We start from the raw sequence: 18,761 nt of genomic DNA on the forward strand, positions 1-18,761 counted from the left end.
GTTTATTATCCGTTTTTCCCTGCGGCTTTTTCTCAGAATTTCGAAAATCTTATTCCATTTTACATCACGGAAAGGTTTTTCTAGGTTGTCAATCCTATGCACAGGTCTTGATTTTTCTTCAGTTTGCATCCATTATCACGAGCAACGTCAGAACTGCGTCTCTGATGTCTTTACGTTTGCTGAAGACAAACTGATCGTCAATTAAGAGATTCTCAATTTTCTTTTCCGTTCCCCTGAATATTTTTCTTGTCAAAAACTTGGATACGTGAGCTGTTCAGCTGATTGTGCGATAATTTTCGCATTTGTTACTTCTTGCTGTCTTCGGAATTGTGTGGATGATGTTTTTCCGAAAGTACATTGGCAGTCTGATTCTATACACCAACGTGAATAGACGTTTTATTACCACTTCCCAGTTATTTTAGAAATTCCTATGGGATGTTATTTATCCTTTCTGCCTCATTTGATATCAAGTCTTCCCAAGTTGTTGTAAATCCCAACTCTAATGCTGGATTCCCTACATCTTCCATATGCACCCCAATTTCTTCTTCTGACACTTTATTAGACAAGTCCAACCCGTCATAGTGGTTTTCAATGTGCTTGCTCTTCTGCTTTTAACAGTGGAATTCCCACTGCACTCTTAATGTTGCCGCCCTTGCTTTAAATTTTACTGGAGGTTGATTTGACTTTTCTGTATGCTGAGTCAGTCCTCCCGACGATCATTCCTTTCTTGATTTCTTCACATATTTCCTGCAGTCATTTCGCCTTGGCTGCCCTGAAAATATTTATTTCATTTGTAAGAGATTTAGGTTGCTGTAATCCTGTCTTTCCCTGAACATTTCTGTACTTCCTTGTTTCGTCGATCGGATGGAATATTTCTTCTGTTACCGAAGCTTTCTTCGCAGTTTCCTTCCTTGTCTTTCCAACATCTGTAATCGCTCTTTCTAGGAATGCGCACTACCCTTCAACTGAACTGCCTGCTCTGGTATTCCTTATAGCAGTACCCACATCCTTAGCGAACTTTAAACGCGTTTCACCATTCCTCAGTACCACAATATCCCACGTCTTTCCATGCTGATTCTTCGGTACAATTCTCTTAAACTTCAGCCTGCTCTTCATCATTACTAAATTGTGATGTGCATCTATATCTGCTCCTGGGTACGCTTTTAATCCAGTATCTGATTTCAGAATCTCTTTCTGATCGTGACGTATTGCAGCTGGGATCTTCCCGTGTCTCCGTTTCTTTTCCAGGATACCACCTCCTCTTGTGATTCTCGAATAGGGTATTAGATGTTACCACCTGCAATTTATCGCAGAACTTAGTCTTTCTCTTGTTTCATACCTAATGCCCAGCCCATGTTCTCCCGTGACAGTTTCTTCTATTCATTACCCTACAACCCTGTTCCAATACTTGACGTTACGCAAGCAACTTTTTAACATTCGCAGCATCGGAATTATGGCACCGACGTTAGCGTTTTTAACATAGTTTATACTTTTATCTCGCATGAGAGGAGCCTTTGAAAATTACTTCAACGACATAACATTTGTGAAACTTTATCAAAGAGTAACAAGATAACAGCACCGCAAACCACTGTCCCACCGTGAGTGGATGAGGTCCCTCAAACAACTGACGAGGCATCAGTCTCTTATTTGTACCAAGTAAAGTAGATTAATGATAAATCCTGTTAGGATTGTATGGAGGAACGGCAAAGAAAGTTGCAATCTCGTTCAGGGAACACCGAAGTTGTGTCGATATCATCAAAACCGCATGTATATTATTTGAACAGAGTGCACAATGGCAGAATGTACACTACCTTACGTGTACTGGTATCGAGAAGGCACTTGACGTTCTTAATAAGAGGGCTATGTGGCAGACTTTGGAAGAAAATGCAACGCCATCAAAGATTATCAGTATTGTGACTTTTCATGCTTTCCCGACGGATCTGTTGCAAATACGCTTCTCGGTTTGCCGCCGGATCGTATTGTGTAACTGGCACAATATTTCATCGATGCCACTGCTCGACACCATCAGGTGGTCGTGGGTGCTGCAGTCACTTCTGCAAGGCGCGAATGATGTTAACCCATCGGCGGTGTCGAAATTTATCATGCCGGTAGCAGGCAATACGCTTGCGCGGGAAGGCGCTCGTAGTTGGAGGAAAACGGCGCTCCTGGTGCCCCCTGCTGGGAGCCGCGGAAAGGCCATTCGCGCGAGCGCTATGGGCAATGACTGTGCTGCTGAACGCTCCTGCGGTTAAAGACTGAGCTAAATCTCAGTGGCGCGTTGCGTCACGTGATGAATTGGAAGTTCTTGTTTTCCCTGTTTTGATTTAATGGCAACCAGTGCTGGATTCCAGGCGGCGCTTAGTTGAAAACCTGCATCCCTGTTGATAAGATTTTCCGCCGCACGCATATGTATGGCTTCCTTAACAACACAGTCCCAGAAAGATGACGCTGGGGATAAAATTTCCGTCTGTTCGTAAATCATACAATGTCCCGTGTCCAGGCAATGCTCCGCTACCGCTGATTTATCAGGTTGCCCCAGGCACGTATGACGATGGTGTTCGACGCAACGTTCTTGCACCGGTTCGGCATGTCTGTCCAATATAATATTTTCCACACTGGCATGAGATTTTATACACGCCACGTTTCCTCAGGCCAAGGTCGTCTTTGACCCAGCACTATTCCTCAATTTTGCTGATGACCGAAAAACACACTTGATGTCGTGCTTTTTGAGGATTATTTCTGTTCTCGAAGACATACCACCAAAATAGGGAAAGAACGCTGTTGCCTCCGCATCTTAATTTACATCCCTGCTTCAAGTTTGCTTGGAACGGAATGCATGACGTATCTGCCTATCGGAATAGCCATTCTGTTGGAATACCGTTCTCAGGTGTTGTACCTCCCCAGGTAGACTGTCGGCATCTGAGACTACATGTGCTCTATGCACCAAAGAGCGTACGTAGGACACTACCGCGTTGCGCAGGATGATGACAACTTGTGGCCTGCAAATTTAGCCCTGTATGAGTTGATTTGCGATAGACGCTGTGTTCCATTGCACCATCAGCTTTTTTTCTGACTATGACGTACAGGAATGGTAAGATGCCATTCTTTTCCACTTCAATTGTGAACTGTATATTGGGATGGAGCGAGTTCAGATGCCGGAGAAACACAGGTAGTGTCAATTCCGTGGGGCCACACCACAAAATTGTCGCCTACATACCGCCAGAAACAAGAAGGTTTGAGACTTGCCGACTGCAGTGCTTTTACCTCAAAGTCTTCCATAAAATAGTTGACCACCATGAGAGACTTCCCATGGCGACACCGTCCACTTGTTCAAAATACTGGTCATTGAGTAAGAAATAAGTGGAGGTAAACACATGTTTAAATAATGCAACAATTTCTCTCTCAAAGTGGCTGCTGATAAGCTCTAATGAGTCCTGCAGAGGTACTTTCGTAAACAAAGATATAACGTCAAAACTAACCAAAATATCCGACGCTTGTAGCTGATGTGTCTGCAGGCGTTCTATGAAGTCTTCTGAATTCCGGATATGGTGATCACACCTGCCTATGAGAGGTCCCAACAGTGTAGTAAGATGTTTGGCCAGCAAGTAAGTAGGAGCTCCAATGTCGCTCACTATTGGAAGGAGTCCCATCCTTACGTATCTTAGGTAGGCCGTACAGTCTTGGAGGAACAGCGGCTTGTAGTCGTAGGCTTTTAGTCACTTTAGAAGGAATAGAACTTTTCTTGAGAAGATCTAATGTTTTTCCCTGGATCTTGCCACTCGGATCCTCTCTTAGCTTGCGATAGCCATGATCGTTGAGCAGCGCCTCCGTCTTGCTGCTGTATTCAACTCGAGAGAGAAGGACGGTGGCGTTCCCCTTGTCACCAGTTAAAATGACGAGTTCTTTGTTCGCTCTCAAATCTCGCAGAGCCTTCCTTTCTGCTGACCTGTTGACCTTGCTCGGTGGGGCTCGTGTTAAAATTCGGCATAATCTTATCTGCCACGTCACTGGGCAGCTTCAAAATTGCCTGTTCTATGCCAGCTATGACATCTCGGATTGGAGCTGTCCGTGGTGTTGGTGCATAGTTCAAACCTTTTTCGATCACTGCAACAGCTGCGTCGTCCAGGATTCTATCCGTGAGATTAATTACGGTGCGTCGACGTGGTACATTCCCTTCTTGCTATTGGGCCTCGAGACGAGAATACTTTGACATTTGGCGGAACTTGGCTTGTTGTTTTGACCAGTCAGCTAGCGCCCAGGTAGAGCTATCTACCCAATCCCAGGATAACGCTGAGAGTTTCGAAGAGATCTTCAGATGCAGTGATAGCAATCCACTGGTGGCCGAACCGCACAAGAACCCTGGATTCAGTGTGGGGCGGCGGTTGGACTGCTGTGGGGTTGTGAACCACTGAGGACTACGGCAGGACGAAGCCTCTCCATCGTTTCTATGTCCCCGGTTTAATACACAGTACACGCAATTGTACAGTCAACTTCGGTTTAATGTGCTTAATGAGACACTCCGTGTGTACTTGCTTCAAATGGCTCTGAGCACTATGGAACTTAACATCTGAGGTCATCAGTCCCCTAGAACTTAGAACTACTTAAACCTAACTAACCTAAGGACATCACACACATCCATGCCCGAGGCAGGATTCGAACCTGCGACTGTAGCAGTCACGCGGTTCCGGATTGAAGTGCCTAGAACCGCTCGGCCACCACGGCCGGCTCGTGTGTACTGACACAGTTTGTGTGCTCTATATCATAACATACCTTTCCGCATGCCCTGCATAGGAGAAAATAAGGGCAAAGAAAGAAGTCAATACGATGATGAAAATGACACGGCAGAGTATTAGAAACTAAAAAGAATTTAAGCCAATTAATTGAATAAATATGATAAGTGAAAGTCTTATGAGACTTATGCAAATAAAAAATTTCGCTGCCTTTGACGAGACGCAAACCTTCGACCTTCCACAAATTAGTTTATACGCTAACAACTACGTTATGCCATTATGCTGCAAAATGCCCTTGTATTTATTACTCTGGTGTCTCAGCCACAACGGCTAATTGATAGCCTTCAAAAAATCAGCTTCACGAATCACGAATAACTGTATAAATGACTCTGAATCGCGTCTTGTGCGGAAGAATCCGGTAGTGTTTGGTTAGTGCTGTGTAGGAAACGTGTGTATTTCGTCAGCATCGGTGTGCGTGAGTGCGCGCGCGCGCGCGCGCGCGCGCGGGTGTGTGTGTGTGTGTGTGTGTGTGTGTGTGTGTGTGTGTGTGAGAGAGAGAGAGAGAGAGAGAGAGAGAGAGAGAGAGAGAGACTTGCTTTTGGTGGGGTTATCAGGTATGATGAAATATGAAATAAAAAGGCCAGCAAGAAAGAAAGCCGGACAAGAAATTGGAGGTTGCAGCCGTTTAGCGATGGCGAACGATTCTGGCGTGACATTGAGCGCTCTAATTGGAGGAAAACAGCTACAACGCGTGAAGTGTCACTATCAATTAATTTTAATCGGGCTACAGTTCCGATCGCTGCAGCTGACTGCTCACCGCCATCCACACCTAACCCCACCTCAGCCGGGAGGCTTTCACGTCCCTAAATGCCACACACCTTCCACCTCCTTCTGGGTCGAGTATGACAGATGACTTAAAGAGAATCTCTGGTGGTGGGGAAACCGATCGGGCTTTTAGACACGGCACAGTTTCGTGTGAAACTAGACCTAGCCATATCAGTGTTCTGCGAATACTACATTCCAACGTACGTCATTGTTTTCTTATCTCACTTCATCAACAGTTTCACAACAATAACATTAAAATTGGTTAAAATTCACCGAATGGTGTCTACGAATATCTTAAATGATGCGGCGTATCTATGCTATGGACAAAGCATTGTTCATAATCCATGGGCAAATCAATCTTCCCAGTCTGCACCATTGATTATTCAAAACGCCACGCTTCCAGAGAGAAATATGTAAACAACGACTTTGGTATGTCAACGTGTGGTCTTGGCTTTTCAAGAATCGCTGTCTTTGTCACTATTTCAGCAGGGATGCTGTAAGTAGCTACCGGTATCGACAGATCATAACAGATGTACTGCCGCATTTTTAAAAAACATCCCATTGGACGTAAAGCAGTTCAAGTGGTACAAACATGACGGATGTTCCGCCTTTCCCTAAAATATAATTACATACTTCAACAGAACTGTTGGAGATAGTTGAGTCGGTCGTTCGGAGAACTTAAATGAATGGCCTATGCAGTCGACAGACATAACATCTCCGACTGTTTTTACGTGGGCAAATTAAAACATGAGGTTCGCAAGGGAAGACGGACAACTACCAAACACATGACTTGCAATGTAACACTCGCTTGTGCTGGTATAATTCCAAATGAAATTCGACGTGCAGTGTTATCGCTTAATTGCACGCATCATTGCTCATTGTGAATACTTTGAGTGCTTGATATGATATTCAGAATAATAAGCATGTGAATCCTATCTTAATTAGCCGGCCGGAGTGGCCGTGCGGTTCTAGGCGCTACAGTCTGGACCCGAGCGACCGCTACGGTCGCAGGTTCGAATCCTGCCTCGGCCATGGATGTGTGTGATGTCCTTAGGTTAGTTAGGTTTAATTAGTTCTAAGTTCTAGGCGACTTATGACCTCAGAAGTTAAGTCGCATAGTGCTCAGAGCCTATCTGAATTATATGTTTACTTACATTTGGTGCAGTACCGCAAATGTTTGTGTGACCACCTCTCCTGGCAGTGAAGGACAGTTTGCGCAGGGGTTATCTGTTATGTCGTTGAAATCATCTTCGAAGGCTATTTCGAATACCAAAAAAGAAGTATACAGTTGTATTAAAAAAAACCTATGCAATCAAAGTAGGTGTTACGGTTCTGCAGCTAGACACGTTGGGAATTACTTGTGTAGGTCATAAATTAACCACAATGTCTGCCAAAACTCAGCGAAAATCACACCTTGATGGCGGAATCAGAAAAATGGGCTCGCCCAAGGGAGCGTGTTGGCGCCAATCCTATTCAACATATATACAAATGATCAACCAACTACAGACAAAACCAAAACTTTTGTATATGCAGACGATCTGGCAAAAACAGTTCAAGGCAACAGGTTTGACGCCATCGAGGAGAAACTAGAAACCGCCCTTTTTACAATGTCAAACTACTACAAAAAGAATTCTCTAAAACCCAATCCCTCCAAAACTCAAGTGAGTGCATTCCATCTGAACTCGAGGCAGGCAAAGTATAGGCTCAATGTTACCTGGGATGGGACATTACTAGAACACACAGATACTCCCACCTACCTTGGCGTCGTGCTGGACAGAACATTGACATACAAATATCACTGCAAAAAAAACACGCAAAAAAGTAGAAGCACGAAATTCCCTAATAAGAAAGCTGTCCAATAGCAAATTGGGTGCCAAACATACCGTGGTCAGAACTTCAGCCCAAGCTTTGTGCTTCTCAATTGTCGAATATGCCTGCCCGGTATTGTGCAGATCCGCCCACGCAAAAAAGGTAGATATTAGCTTGAATTAAACCTGCAGGATAGTGACAGGCTGCATCAAACCAACCCCCATGGAAAATCTTCACAGGGCCGCAGGTTTCACAAACCCTGACTCACGTGGGAAAGCCTATGAACATACCGAGAAGCTAAAACAAACCTTTGATGCCCGTCACTCAATATTTGGCCTAGAGTGTGGCACCAGCAGACTCAAATCCAGACGCCGTTTCCTAAGTTGCGCCTTAGATGAGCCCCCCACCTACTATCCGCTAAGAGAGGACCCACCAAGCGGCGTTTCTGGTGATTGGAAAACCTGGAGAATGCTTAACCGCATCAGAACTGGGGTGGCTCCTGTGAAATCTAATCTGATCAAATGGGGTTTGTTGGACGAAAATGACGACAAATGCGACTGCGGCACTCGACAGGACGTGGAACATCATCTACAATGCCCTGCCTGCCCCCACAGATGCACCCTCGACGATCTATGGCTGGCTAAAGAAGAAGCATTGGACATTGCCAAATACTGGGCAAACAAATTGTAGTTTCCAGACACGAAAAGGTAAAGTAAGTACTCCTTGTAGATATGTTTAAGGTTACTTGTTTGACCTGCACCATTTTTGTAAAAGGGCACTTATGAGAAGTGACTTTCTGTGTGGTAGCTAGATGCAGCAAGAGCAAATATCATTGAAAGGAACTGGTTGTTGCTCGTGCTCGTAAATCACTTTACGTGTAACCGCTTAACGAGACTGTTCCGGCCGTGTTTCAGTGTGTGCGGGATCCAGCACTTCCAGCGCGCCGGCCACCGACACCTCAACCTGTTCCAGTCGACGTACTACGTGGTCGTTACGTTCTCCACGGTCGGCTACGGAGACATCGTACCCGACATTTGGCCCTCGCAGCTCTACATGGTCATCATGATATGTGTCGCACTCATAGTGCTGCCCACACAGGTACGTGCTTCCCTGAAACAGTGAAACTGTCGTAAGGACCTAACAAAAAAACTGGTGAACGAAGCGCATAATTCCTCATGTGCAATGCGACCTTTATCTTGTCCAGGTATGAGCGTATCATTCCTGATTACTATGTCAGCCGTGCGCCTAATCCATGGATGCAGCATTTTTGTGATTCTGAAAGCTGTACATCTATTCGACAAGGCGGCATTGTATGAAATAAACTACGCCAGAAAAAAATATCTACGCGTGAGACATATGACACGCCAGTACGAGATCCCCATAGGATCCTGGTAGCTATCAGTCTAGGTAGGCTACAATAGCATCTAAAGCCAACGTCGTCAATTATTTCTTGAATATATTCTAATCTCTATGCCCCCCTACTCGTATAAGTTTTATCCCGAATGGATCCCTCTGGCACCATGTAAGAAGTTCCCTGATGTCGTAATATGGCTACTGTTGCATTCCCAACTTCTGGTAGTTACTGTTTTCCATTAAGATCTATTCCTTTCCACGCAGATTCAGCAAAGAAATTCATTTCTTATCTGCAATTTTGTCATATGATAACATGGTTGGAGACCGTGGCTGTTATTTGAAGACAAATTTTGATGGTGTTGAGAAAGCAACCAGCCACAAATTTAGTTCCTTTATACAAAAGGTACCGTTACCTGTTTCGAATCATTACAATTCATCGTCAGAAGGCTTTCATGCTTTCATTGGAACATGTGGTGAATTTTTTACTGGTTAGTTCTCCGAAAATATAAATAAATAATTATGATGAATTGTAATGATTCGAAACCGGTAACGGTATCTTTTGAATAAAGGAACTTAAAATAAATGACATAATTCTCTCAAAAATGGCAAAAGGCCCGGAAAGTAAGTTGCTAATATCTTGAAAAGAGATTGCAAGATCGTTGCAATCGAAAGTAAAATATGCCTATGTGTAATGAAAAGTAGGCCAGTAGAATCATGTGATAATAAAGGAAATTAAAAATGAGCCGTTAAAAATAGTGGACGAGTTTTACCATCTCGATGGCAAAATAATTAACGATGGTTAAAATAGAGAGGACGTGCAGAGCAGACTGGTAATAACAAGAAACGCCTTTCTGAAAAATTGGAATTAAGTTCAGTTCCTTCCGTAATTCAACTTTCAGAAGAGACTTTGCATTGAACGATACAAAGAAGCACTTATACTTGACTTTATACTTAGGATGATTTCATTATATTCCATTTCTTCTTCACCACAAATGTTTGGGCTTTCCAAAATACTAGGCCCCAACACATTCCTCATCTGAGTTACCACCTTTTCGAAACTTTCAATTTATGATATGAAAATGAAGATTATGAAGAGCGAGAAATACATGATCATCCCAAAATTCACGCGTTGTTATTGTTATTAAATTGCGTAAAATCGACCAGAGTAATCGCATTTGTGTTATTTCATATTACAATACACAATAATAATAATAGTATTTCTTTTAAATGTGTATTTTTGACCCACGAAATAGCAACATCAATAGACACGTTGTGTTAAAAGTATTGAGACAACTTGATTTAACTGTACCGAAGGTCGCTAATGTGTGATCAGAAGACACTGATTTTGGATACTTATTCAGAAACACGTGACGACTCGAGTGCTCATCATATTGAACAGTTAGTTAGTTAGTTTAGTTGGTTGCGTGTTCCATTGACCAATCACGCGGTAGGGTAGCAGTTATGATGTGGAAAGTGTCAAGTGCACAAGAAATGCACATATGAAACAAATTTTATATATATATATATATATATATATATATATATATATATATTACAACACGGAGTTAAAGATTAATTTTTCTATTATTTACCCCATTCCCTTAAGTGGCACAAAATGCATATACTATATTTATAGATTTATTTATTCCTCTTCAAGAATTCATCTATGGTACAAAAAGAGTAGTCAAGGAGAAATGATAGAAATGATTTCAAGAAGCTATTACTGCTGTCTGTCAGACACCTTATTTCATCTGGTAATTTGTCTAAATTCTTAATAGCAGCATCTTTTACCCCTTTCTGTGCCAAAGATAGGTTGAGCAAAGGATAGTGTAAGTCTTTCTTTTTCTGGTATTATAATCGTGAATATCACAGTTGTTTTTAAACTGGTCCATGTTGCTGAGAACAAATTTCATTAGTGAGTAGATGTATTGAGAGGCTATTGTAAGAATTCCCAATCTTTTAAAAAGATGCCTACAAGATGTGTGACTATGAACCCCACACATTATTCTAACCACTTTCTTTTGAATAGTGAATACTTTTTGTCTAAATGTTGGGTTACCCCAAAATATTATTCCATATGACATCAGAGAGTGAAAGTATGCTAAGTATGTTAGCTTACTAATTTCTGTATCCTCAAAATTGGCAATTATTCTGATCACAAGAGTCACTGAACATAGTCGCTTAGGAGATCCAAAATAGGAATTTTCCAATTAAGATTCTCATCTATATGTACACCCAACAAAATTCGTATGCTCGACCCTGTCTACTGACTTCCGTTGATGTGTTATATTTATTGAAGGAACTGTACTTTTTGCAGCAGAAAATTGGATGTACTGTGTTTTTCCAAAGTTTAGAGAAAGCCCATTTGCAGAAAACCAATTAATGACTTTTCCAAAGACCTTATTTGTATAATTTTCAATTGAACTTTCGTTTACTGGATTAATAATGATGCTTGTATCATCAGCAAACAGTGTCAATCCAGCTTCCTGTTTCAGATAGGAAAGAAGGTCGTTCACATATATCAAGAACAGAAAGGGACACATGATTGAACCCTGTGGAACACCTAATGTAATTTCACCTCACTTAGATGAAGTGGAAAATTTATTTAAATCACTTGACCCATATAAGGAAACTTTTTTGCTTCCTGTTCTGTAGATATGACTTAAACCACTCATATGCTATTCCATTTATACCATAGAATTGTAATTTCTGTAACATAATGTGAGGGGCGAACTAACGAAAGTGACTTGCATTGTAGCGATCATGAAAACTAGCTTGAATTATGTAGTAATCATGAAACTTTAGCTTGAAACAAATATCATTGACACGTATTGTATTTCTCAGTCTTTATTGCTTTTATTTGTCTAGACCAAAAGAACGCCACAGAAGATCATTTCTCAAGCCGACGATGAGACAGAGCGACGCAGATTGAACTGTCTTTACTGAACGAAATGAATTACGTATCTGAGGACGAGGTCGGAAAGATGGCAATAATATCGATAAACTTAATGTTTTATACTGTGACATATCACAACATAAATCGAGTTGCTCACAAACGGCACAGGGAAACGAAAATATAAAACTGATAATTCAAAATCCCAGGTTGTCGATATCGATCGGAACTTGGATTGGAAATTGCATGTCGTAGACTTTCTCCAACGTTTGATCATTTTCCCTAGGTGTAATTGCTGATTTTGATGACGAAAACATTAGAAATTAACTTACTTTCATACTTTCATTCCTTAACGTCATACTGAATAATTTTCTGGTGCTATTCTACAAATAAACACGAAATATTCGTTGTACATAAACGTGTTTTAACGATAATATCTGCTATCTAGACTCTAACTTCATGGATGTTGCAATGTAAAAAATTGGGCTTACTACCAGTCTCTCAATTCATTTACTTTCTTAATACGTTTGTTATGATGAATTAGGCACAAATTGAAGACAAAAGTAGCATTCCAGATTGAATTTTCGTTCTGCATTGAAGTGCATTGCAATTTCAAACTTCCAAGTTAGAATAAAACTGTATACTGGAGCCCGACTCGAACCCAGAAATTTACCTAGGTTCAAGTTCACGTACTGCACACAGTTTTAGTCAGGTAGAATGCTTCAATAGTAGAATTCATAAAAATAAAAATAGGAACAGAAATAGCCTTCACTCTCCGCAATCTAACATATTCTTGGAGGGACAGGAGCAAAGAATGTAGGCACAAAAATATTTGATCACCTTCCTTGTGAAATAACAGTGTTTGCTGAGAATGAAAATATTAAAAATAGTTTCTACCAGATAACCCCTTCAATTCCACAGATGCATTTATAGGTTGTTGTTGTTGTTGTGGTCTTCAGTCCTGAGACTGGTTTGATGCAGCTCTCCATGCTACTCTATCCTGTGCAAGCTTTTTCATCTCCCAGTACCTACTGCAACCTACATCCATCTGAATCTGCTTAGTGTATTCATCTCTTGGTCTCCCTCTACGATTTTTACCCTCCACGCTGCCCTCCAATACTAAATTGGTGATCCTTCGATGCCTCAGAACATGTCCTACCAACCGATCCCTTCTTCTGGTCAAGTTGTGCCACAAACTTCTCTTCTCCCCAATCCTATTCCATACTTCCTCATTAGTTATGTGATCTACCCATCTAATCTTCAGCATTCTTCTGTAGCACCACATTTCGAAAGTTTCTATTCTCTTCTTGTCCAAACTATTTATCGTCCATGTTTCACTTCCATACATGGCTACACTCCATACGAATACTTTCAGAAATGACTTCCTGACACTTAAATCAATACTGAATGTTAACAAATTTCTCTTCTTCAGAAACGCCTTGCCATTGCCAGCCTACATTTTATATCCTCTCTACTTCGACCATCATCAGTTATTTTGCTCCCCAAATAGCAAAACTCCTTTACTACTTTAAGTGTCTCATTTCCTAATCTAATTCCCTCAGCATCACCCGACTTAATTGGACTACATTCCATTATCCTTGTTTTGATTTTGTTGATGTTCATCTTATATCCTCCTTTCAAGACACTGTCCATTCCATTCAACTGCTCTTCCAAGTCCTTTGCTGTCTCTGACAGAATTACAATGTCATCGGCGAACCTCAAAGTTTTTATTTCTTCTCCATGAATTTTAATACCTACTCCGAATTTTTCTTTTGTTTCCTTTACTGCTTGTTCAATATACAGATTGAACAACATCGAGGAGAGGCTACAACCCTGTCTTACTCCCTTCCCAACCACTGCTTCCCTTTCATGCCCCTCGACTCTTATAACTGCCATCTGGTTTCTTTACAAATTGTAAATAGCCTTTCGCTCCCTGTATTTTACCCCTGCCACCTTCAGAATTTGAAAGAGAGTATTCCAGTTAACGTTGTCAAAAGCTTTCTCTAAGTCTACAAATGCTAGAAACGTAGGTTTGCCTTTTCTTAATCTTTCTTCTAAGATAAGTCGTAAGGTTAGTATTGCCTCACGTGTTCCAACATTTCTGCGGAATCCAAACTGATCTTCCCCGAGGTCCGCTTCTGCCAGTTTTTCCATTCGTCTGTAAAGAATTCGCGTTAGTATTTTGCAGCTGTGACTTATTAAACTGATAGTTCGGTAATTTTCACATCTGTCAACACCTGCTTTCTTTGGGATTGGAATTATTATATTCTTCTTGAAGTCTGTGGGTATTTCGCCTGTCTCATACATCTTGCTCACCACATGGTAGAGTTTTGTCATAACTGGCTCTCCCAAGGCCATCAGTAGTTCTAATGGAATGTTGTCTACTCCCGGGGCCTTGTTTCGACTCAGGTCTTTCAGTGCTCTGTCAAACTCTTCACGCAGTATCTTATCTCCCATTTCATCTTCATGTACATCCTCTTCCATTTCCATAATATTGTTCTCAAGTACATCGCCCTTGTATAAACCCTCTATATACTCCTTCCACCTTTCTGCCTTCCCTTCTTTGCTTAGAACTGGGTTGCCATCTGAGCTCTTGATATTCATACAAGTGGTTCTCTTCTCTCCAAAGGTCTCTTTAATTTTCCTGTAGGCAGTATCTATCTTACCCCTAGTGAGACAAGCCTCTACATCCTTACATTTGTCCTCTAGCCATCCCTGCTTAGCCATTTTGCACTTCCTGTCGGTCTCATTTTTGAGACGTTTGTATTCCTTTTTGCCTGCTTCATTTACTGCATTTTTATATTTTCCCCTTTCATCTATTAAATTCAATATTTCTTCTGTTACCCAAGGATTTCTATTAGCCCTCGTCTTTTTACCTACTTGTTCCTCTGCTGCCTTCACTACTTCATCCCTCAGAGCTACCCATTCTTCTTCTACTGCATTTCTTTCCCCAATTCCTGTCAATTGTTCCCTTATGCTCTCCCTGAAACGCTCTACAACCTCTGGTTCTTTCAGTTTATCCAGGTCCCATCTCTTTAAATTCCCGCCTTTTTGCAGTTTATTCAGTTTCAATCTGCAGTTCGTAACCAATAGATTGTGGTCTGAATCCACATCTGCCCCTGGAAATGTCTTACAATTTAAAACCTGGTTCCTAAATCTCTGTCTTACCATTATGTAATCTATCTGATACCTTGTAGTATCTCCAGGATTCTTCCAGGTATACAACCTTCTTTCATGATTCTTGAACCAAGTGTTAGCTATGATTAAGTTATGCTCTGTGCAAAATTCTACAAGGCGGCTTCCTCTTTCATTTCTTCCCCCCAATCCATATTCACCTACTATGTTTCCTTCTCTCCCTTTTCCTACTGACGAATTCCAGTCACCCATGACTATTAAATTTTCGTCTCCCTTCACTACCTGAGTAATTTCTTTTATCTCGTCATACATTTCATCAATTTCTTCATCATCTGCAGAGCTAGTTGGCATATAAACTTGTACTACTGTAGTAGGCGTGGGCTTTGTGTCTATCTTGGCCACAATAATGCGTTCACTATGCTGTTTGTAGTAGCTAACCCGCACTCCTATTTTTTTATTCATTATTAAACCTACTCCTGCGTTACCTCTATTTGATTTTGTATTTATAACCCTGTAATCACCTGACCAAAAGTCTTGTTCCTCCTGCCACCGAACTTCACTAATTCCCACTATATCTAACTTTAACCTATCCATTTCCCTTTTTAAGTTTTCTAACCTACCTGCCCGATTAAGGGATCTGACATTCCACGCTCCGATCCATAGAATGCCAGTTTTCTTTCTCCTGATAACGACGTCCTCTTGAGTAGTCCCCGCCCGGAGATCCGAATGGGGGACTATTTTACCTCCGGAATATTTTACCCAAGAGGACGCCATCATCATTTAATCATACAGTAAAGCTGCATGTCCTCGGGAAAAATTACGGCTGTAGTTTCCCCTTGCTTTCAGCCGTTCGGAGTACCAGCACAGCAAGGCCGTTTTGGTTAATGTTACAAGGCCAGATCAGTCAATCATCCAGACTGTTGCCCCTGCAACTACTGAAAAGGCTGCTGCCCCTTTTCAGGAACCACATGTTTGTCTGGCCTCTCAACAGATACCCCTCCGTTGTGGTTGCACCTACGGTACGGCCATCTGTATCGCTGAGGCACGCAAGCCTCCCCACCAACGGCAAGGTCCATGGTTCATGGGGGGGATGGCTAGAGGACAAATGTAAGGATGTAGAGGCCTATCTCACTAGAGGTAAGATAGATACTGCCTACAGGAAAATTAAAGAGACCTTTGGAGATAAGAGAACGACTTGTATGAATATCAAGAGCTCAGATGGAAACCCAGTTCTAAGCAAAGAAGGGAAAACAGAAAGGTGGAAGGAGTATATAGAGGGTCTATACAAGGGCGATGTACTTGAAGACAATATTATGCAAATGGAAGAGAATGTAGATGAAGATGAAATGGGAGATATGATACTGTCCCCTAGAACTTAGAACTACTTAAACCTAACTAACCTAAGGACATCACACACATCCATGCCCGAGGCAGGATTCGAACCTGCGACCGTAGCAGTCGCGCGGTTCCGGACTGCGCGCCTAGAACCGCTAGACCACCGCGGCCGGCGTTTCTGAAGAAGAGAAATTTGTTAACATCGAGTATAGATTTAAGTGTCAGGAAGTCGTTTCTGAAAGTATTTGTATGGAGTGTAGCCATGTATGGAAGTGAAACATGGACGATAACCAGTTTGGACAAGAAGAGAATAGAAGCTTTCGAAATGTGGTGCTACAGAAGAATGCTGAAGATAAGGTGGGTAGATCACGTAACTAATGAGGAGGTATTGAATAGGATTGGGGAGAAGAGAAGTTTGTGGCACAACTTGACCAGAAGAAGGGATCGGTTGGTAGGACATGTTTTGAGGCATCAAGGGATCACAAATTTAGCATTGGAGGGCAGCGTGGAGGGTAAAAATCGTAGAGGGACACCAATAGATCAATACACTAAGCAGATTCAGAAGGATGTAGATTGCAGTAGGTACTGGGAGATGAAGAAGCTTGCACAGGATAGAGTAGCATGGAGAGCTGCATCAAACCAGTCTCAGGACTGAAGACCACAACAACAACAACATCCCTGCTTAGCCATTTTGCACTTCCTGTCGATCTCATTTTTGAGACGTTTGTATTCCTTTTTGGCTGTTTCATTTACTGCATTTTTATATTTTCTCCTTTCATCAATTAAATTCAATATTTCTTCTGTTACCCAAGGATTTCTACTAGCCCTCGTCTTTTTACCTACTTGATCCTCTGCTGCCTTCGCTACTTCATCCCTCAAAGCTACCCATTCTTCTTCTACTGTATTTCTTTCCCCCAGTCCTGTCAATTGTTCCCTTATGCTCTCCCTGAAACTCTCTACAACTTCTGGTTCTTTCAGTTTATCCAGGTCCCATCTCCTTAAATTCCCACCTTTTTGCAGTTTCTTCAGTTTTAATCTACAGGTCATAACCAATTTATAGGTAGAAAGCATATATGCAGTTGGGCTACAGGTATCATATTTTGCTGTAGATTAAGATTTTCAAAATCATGTGAATGACCAGATTGAAACCAAGCTTTTTGTATTTAAACCTACTGAATCATGTCACAACATGGCCAGTTGTCGCGAATATTATCCATTGACCATGCAAAAAACAGGGCTAAATTCTGAGCATGATCTGCGAAATAATTTGTTAACAGGGTCTTTTATGAAGTAGCAGTTCTGTGTGTGTTTCGTTATGACGGATAAATTGAACCACAATCATGAAATATTTTTTTTTTTAGACGCAAATTCATCCATAGGTGGCGAAGATCTGCAGGACATTTATTCCCCCAATATAAACATTTAAAACGCGGATGTCTCAGGTAAGGCGTAGCTGTATCTCCCTCGATCATGGCCCCCGGTAAGAACGTCCCGAAACTACAAACTCACATCACTACGTGGAAATAATACGCAATTTAATAATGTACACTGGCAGTCACAAGTGTCTGAAATAGCTGACACGATAGGCGTACAGTACTTTTACATGAAGAACTCTGCGTCAGCTGGTGACTTACTCACCCCATATTTATGAGATAGCAGAGGGAAATAAATTTATCTGTGGTGGAAAGGTAAACATATTATTTACATGTCTTTAAACTATAGATACCCTATACAAATTATAAAAGAAATTTTTGTTAATTTTCCATGCAGTCGAAACTCTTTCTCTGCTGTAGACCCGCCCTTGTCCCCGTGCTATATATATACATATATATATATATATATATATATATATATATATATATATATATATATATATAGTTAAGGCTCACCGGCCATTTGACAATCTTCTTCTGTGCGGATGCATAAACAGTGCCCTAACTCTTACGGGAATAGGCAAAAAGCCGCGAATAAAGAGTATAATGGGCAGGGGCACTATGAATATAGTGTGACACAATAAGCTGGGAATGTGGGTCTCACGGGAGGCATGCCAGAGATAAGTCCCTTCAGTCGCACTATCCCCTGTGTCCTCCGGGGCTCAGATGGACCGCTGGCACGGTAGCTCAGCGTGTTCGGTCAGAGGGTTAGCAGCCCTCTCTAATAATAATAAAAAAAAATGTGTGAATGGATCAACACTTAACTTTAACGGACATCAGGGGACGTCCACCACGAATAATTGCAACGAACTATAACGAACAAAATAAGATTACAAAAAAAAAGATGGATAGAGCGTGTCTGCCATCTACGCAGCAGATCTCGGGTTAGAGTCGCGGTCAGGGCACACATTTTCAACTGTCCCCGTTGACTTCTATCAACGTCTGTATGCAGCTAGGGGTAATCACTTCATTGTAATATTGTGGTGCCCTAGGGTCACAGTATTTTTTTTCCAGATAATAAGTCATGTACTCGCATGTACCGAGTTCGGTTGAAAAGGCTGCGGGCATTCCAGAGTTACGCTTACATTTCACCACTTCCTCAGCTGCAACTGCTAGGGTCCTAGGTGGGCCTTAAGCCCACGGTGTCTGGTGGTCCGAATTCATGTGTGTACCAAGTTAGGTTTAAATTTGCTTCAAGCGTTCTAGAGCTCCATTTTCAAAACATTCTGATCCACTCTACTGAATTAG

General features: G+C 41.7%; 1 protein-coding gene across 1 annotated transcript in view; it reads left to right on the forward strand.

The window, feature by feature from the left end:
• The window catches only part of LOC124792676 (potassium channel subfamily T member 2), a 691,963-nt gene that overhangs the window by 354,920 nt on the left and 318,282 nt on the right, over positions 1 to 18,761 (forward strand). Inside the window, exon 7 of the mRNA XM_047257958.1 lies at positions 8,279 to 8,462. Coding sequence (XP_047113914.1) covers positions 8,279 to 8,462 — 184 coding nt within the window. The remainder of the gene's footprint in view (positions 1 to 8,278; positions 8,463 to 18,761) is intronic.

Source organism: Schistocerca piceifrons, chromosome 1 (genome assembly GCF_021461385.2).
Source record: "Schistocerca piceifrons isolate TAMUIC-IGC-003096 chromosome 1, iqSchPice1.1, whole genome shotgun sequence".
Lineage (NCBI taxonomy): Eukaryota > Metazoa > Arthropoda > Insecta > Orthoptera > Acrididae > Schistocerca > Schistocerca piceifrons.